The sequence below is a fragment of the Lathyrus oleraceus genome, chromosome 1, assembly GCF_024323335.1.
Source record: "Lathyrus oleraceus cultivar Zhongwan6 chromosome 1, CAAS_Psat_ZW6_1.0, whole genome shotgun sequence".
In the NCBI taxonomy this organism is placed as follows: Eukaryota; Viridiplantae; Streptophyta; class Magnoliopsida; order Fabales; family Fabaceae; genus Lathyrus; species Lathyrus oleraceus.
In genome coordinates, this window is record NC_066579.1 from 424872872 (window position 1) to 424877809 (window position 4938).

General features: G+C 32.3%; 1 protein-coding gene across 1 annotated transcript; it reads left to right on the forward strand.

Annotated features, from left to right (window-relative positions):
- The first annotated feature begins 2637 nt into the window (after positions 1–2637).
- On the forward strand, positions 2638–4689 carry LOC127115861 (uncharacterized). The gene is made up of 4 exons (XM_051047292.1): positions 2638–3451; positions 3692–3899; positions 4036–4165; positions 4271–4689. Exons 1-4 carry the CDS (start codon positions 2676–2678, stop codon positions 4549–4551), a joined length of 1395 nt encoding a protein of 464 aa, XP_050903249.1. The 5' UTR covers positions 2638–2675; the 3' UTR covers positions 4552–4689.
- Positions 4690–4938: the final 249 nt, after the last annotated feature.

A 4938-nucleotide genomic window follows, 5' to 3' on the forward strand; every position in this document is an offset into this window, starting at 1 on the left:
GAATTTCTATGGGTCGAAGTCCCACTTGTTGCTTTAAAGTATGTGATGTGGTATTTGATTGGTTCATTGAAGTATGGTTTAAAGTACTCAAAAGAAAGATTATTTATAAGGTTTTATGGATGCAGACTATGCGAGTAAGATGGATACTAGAAAATCTTTGTCGAAATTTGTGTTTATGTTGTTTGGAATGATTATAAATTGGAAATAAAATTAAAAATCATTAGTCAATTTTTCTACAACTCAAATATTGTATGTTGTCTTATTTTAAGAGGTCAAGGAAGCCATATCGTTAAAAGGAATGATTGTGGAGTTAGGGATCACTCAAGCAAGTGTAAAAATACATTGTGATAGTCAAAGTTTATTTAACTTGTCTAATTACCACGTTTATCACGCGAAGACATAGCACGTCGACATCTGCTTGCACTTTATAAAATACATGATAGAGTCGGAGGAGATTGTGGTTGAGAAGATTGCTTCGGGGGATAATCTGACTGATGTTTCACCAAGTCATTTCCTAGTTCAAGGTTCAAGCATTCCTTAGGCTTAATAAAATTTGTTAAAAAGTGATTCAATCTTGAAGAGAGAATTAAGGTGGTTGGTTGATAAATGTACATCATCATCGTTGTTTGAGTCAAGGTGGGGATTTGTGGAGCATGCCTCAAGAAACTCTATTTTTTTCAGCTTAAAATTGCAATTCGTCATCATTTCATGCGCCAAGCATGCATGAAGGCACATGCAAAGGCTTGCACGACGCATGAGGTTCACATACGGCTAGGATTGTTTGCAATATTTCTTTGTTTTATGTGATTTTAGCCATAGGGGTGATTTTTAAAGAGCGGTTCTTAGGCTTTATTGTTCTAAGAGTTTGGTAATTTTTGGAGGTTATCTAATGGTTGAAGAAAAATTATAAACACATTGGAATTGAGTGATTCGTATAGTGCGAGGATAAGAGATTGGGTCATAAAATGGTAGAAACTATGCAGTATTCTCATAAACTTGTTAAGATAATTTCTTGTAACTCTTGTAATCTCTTGTTGAGACTCTTGATTGGCAGGGGGTCAAGAGTTTCTCACTTCTATATATTAGATCATTTTAGATTGAACTTATAACTCTTGTAATCTCTTGTTGAGACTCTTGGTTGGCAGGGGTCAAGAGTTTCTCACTTCTATATATTAGATCATTTTAGATTGAACTGGATAAACAATTCTTTTGTGTTCTTGGTCTTGTTCTTTATCTTGTTCTTGTTTTTATTATTGTGGTTTTGTTTGCACTAAATAATTGATTTCTTGAGAGGGTTTATTTTTCTATGTATTTTTTTCCAATAAATAGTTTCAAAGTTTAACTCATCTATAGAAGAGGATGATAAATCATGATTGAATATGATGTAAAAGACTCATATTTATTAGGTGGATGGTTTTTATTTAAGTATGAGTTGATAAGACTTATGTCATAAATGAATAAAATATTAGTCTTATAAGAGAAGTAATCTTATGATTTAATAAGAGAAGTAATCTTATGATTTAAAATTGCAGTTGTGATTGTTGCGACACATTATTATCGTTGCGGCGTCAATATAATTTTAGAGATGCTTGAAATACACCCTTAGAGATAGTTAAAATTATATAAATTCATTACATAAAAAAGAATGGGATTTGAAGTTTTGTCTGATGCATGCAGTTCTTGATATGTCACCAACTTGATTTTAAATTATACTATAATTGCACAATTTTGTAACTCATATACTTAATGCCTATAATTTGTAGATGGATATTTAGATTCATAAGAGATGAGTGTTACGTAAAAATATACCATTATATTTTCAAATGAAAATGTAAAGAAGAATATCTAGAAACAATTAATTATAAGAGATGATTTTGGTATATGGTTAGATTAGATCTTGTCTAACTGCTACTCATTTTCTTTACCTACGCCATTGACTTCTTTGTTATATGAAAGTGACTCTCATCAACTTCTACTTCCCAACTATTCTTGCATGACACCAGCACACAGTGCATGCACAAATTTATTAAAACTCAGGCACTTTATATAAAGTTTATGTCATTTTAAAAATGTTCTGTCGGAATTTTTATTACTCATAATATCATAATAGTTCACAGTAAAGATGTATAATTTTCTTTTGAAAAATAATAATCATATAATAAATATTTTATCTAACTCATCCATATAAAATTGGTAAGAAATATCAATATATTAGATTTGTCGTACACATTTAAATTATGGACGACGTAACCGATAGATTCGTGATTCTATAATAAAATTAGGATGTGTCTAAAATTTAATCTCTCATATCATATAACAAAAATTTAAATCAACATCATCATCCTATGCAATGGCTATTATAAAGTCAAAAATGACTGCAAATTAATCACGGGAAGTAAAACTCAAAAAATTTATAATTATATTGTTACTTATAAATATTTTTTTAAAAATGACTTTTTGTTGTCAACTCTCATTGGTGGTAGTTGGTATTTTTTTTTCCTCTTGTGTCACAATAGAAGCTCAACAACATGGCATAATTGTCAACTCTTTTGACTCTATCAATCTTCCTTAGTGGAGTAGTTAGAATCTAGTTTTGTCTCAATATATTGACTCATTACAACAATTTAGATTATGTCACAATAACCACTTTGGTTTCTCTTGATTTCTCTACCAAGATGCTAAGTGTGATTAGAAGAAAACTTAGATACATTTATTCAAGAGTATTATTTCTACTATGGAAGCGTCCAAGGTCTAAAGTTGTTATCAAAAGGTTTAGAAAACTGAAATGCAACAACAAAACCAAATCAACAAAAAGCAACTCAAATGGCACTCATCATAAGTTAGTGGAGTGTGATTCAAGAAAGCCAATTAGAATTTGCACATTCAATGTTGCTATGTTTTCACTAGCACCAGCTGTTTCAGAACATGATGATGATTATGTTATGTCTAATCAAAAGAAGAAAAACTCTAACTCTACAACAAGTGTTGATTTTCCAAAGAGTATACTAAAACAATCACCATTACATTCTTCTTCTATGAGTGTTTCAAGAACGAATTCAAAGCAGGTTTCAATTAACCTACCTGATAATGAGATTTCATTAGCAAATATTGGAAGTGTTTCTAGTAGAAGGAGTCAGGTACCGGCTAGGTCTCCGGTTTGTTTTCCTTTCGTGATGAATATGGATTACTGTGATGAGGGGAATGGGAGATTTTGTAGCAGCAGAAGCATTTTGGAAGTTCTTAGAGAGATTGATGCTGATGTGGTGGCACTGCAGGATGTTAAGGCTGAGGAAGAGAAGAGTATGAGGCCTCTTTCTGACTTGGCTGATGCTTTAGGGATGAAATATGTTTTTGCTGAAAGCTGGGCTCCTGAATATGGAAACGCTATTTTGTCGAAATGGCCTATTAAGAAGTGGAAAGTTCAGAAGATTGCTGATGATGATGATTTCAGGTAGGTTTTTTGTAACTTCAGTATTTGATATTCTTTTGGAATTCAATTTCGTGTAGTTGGATTTTCCTTGCAAACACAGTTGACACATTGGTGGTCGTTGTATCAAGATTATAAAGTCCAGTGATCTCGATACTTCAACATTTTAGAAGTAATCATGCTTTAGAGTCCATCACCAAAATACTATTTGGTTGTAAATTTTGTGTGATTTGAAAATGCAATGATAAATGTTTTGTGATGCAGGAATGTTATAAAGGCAACAATTGATGTACCATGGGCAGGGGAAATAAATTTGCACTCAACACAACTAGATCATTTAGATGAGAATTGGAGAATGAAGCAAGTTAATGCAATAATCCATTCTAATGACCCTCCTCACATCTTGGCAGGAGGTCTCAATTCTTTATATAGATCAGATTACTCATCGCAGAGATGGATAGACATTGTTAAAGTAATTAGTACTCTCTTCAATCTTATATATAAGCATAGTTTTTTTTCTAGATACATTGAATAACTAACGCATCTGATCTATACAAATCAGATATAGAAACTCACATTTCAAAAAATTTATTGTTTTTGTATGATAGTATTACGAGAAACTTGGTAAGCCAAGGCCAATGACAGAAGTGATGAATTTCATGAAATCAAAGGACTATGATGATGCAAAAGATTATGCAGGAGAATGCGAACCTATTGTCATCATTGCAAAAGGCCAAAGTATATATCTTATTTTCCGTGCTATAAGCGTTTAATTAAGTTGTTTATCAACATGATTTATATAATAGTTCGCGGTTCAAAATTGTAATGTGAATTGTTGAATAGATGTGCAGGGGACCTGCAAGTATGGAACTAGAGTGGATTACATTTTAGGTTCATCAAACTCATTCTACAAATTTGTTCCAGGGTCATATTCGGTAATTTCTTCTAAAGGAACTTCTGATCATCATATAGTGAAGGTAGATGTAATGAAAGTAAGTGTTCCTCAGAATAAAGTAATCAGACAATGCAGGAAATTGAAGAGGAAGGTTGTCAGAATAGCACCACCTTGTTCTACAAGAGGTGTATGGGAGTTAACACCACCTCCTAAACTACTTGTTCCATAAAATTTCTTTATTGATAAGAGATTTTATATGAATATTGTCATTCTTCTTTTATTTTCTTGTACCTTATGGATGCTTCAAAGAGTTAGAATTCACTTCATGTAATGTTGATTCTGTAGATAATATTATTGCCCTCCTTCTCTTATATAGCTTCAAAAAATTTAATACATCATTCAATGTCTGTGATGAAATCTTCTAAGATGCTGAGAGTGCGCACTAAAATATTTGTTGCCCTTCGATTACGTTTCGTTGCGGAATCAGAATTTATCGAAGAACGGTGATTGCGGTGAAAAACGATGGACTGAAGTTTCAGATATGATGAAAGAGGAGCTGATTTGTAAGGTTAGCACACCATCGCTCAAGTCAGTATGTGAAGGAGAAGAGTGAATG

Coding starts and splice junctions, on each gene's coding strand:
- LOC127115861 (XM_051047292.1), top strand. CDS start 2,676: ATGCTAAGTGTGATTAGAAGAAAACTTAGATACATTTATTCAAGAGTA. Junction 3,900..4,035: donor GATGGATAGACATTGTTAAA/GTAATTAGTACT, acceptor TTTGTATGATAG/TATTACGAGAAACTTGGTAA. Junction 4,166..4,270: donor CATCATTGCAAAAGGCCAAA/GTATATATCTTA, acceptor ATTGTTGAATAG/ATGTGCAGGGGACCTGCAAG.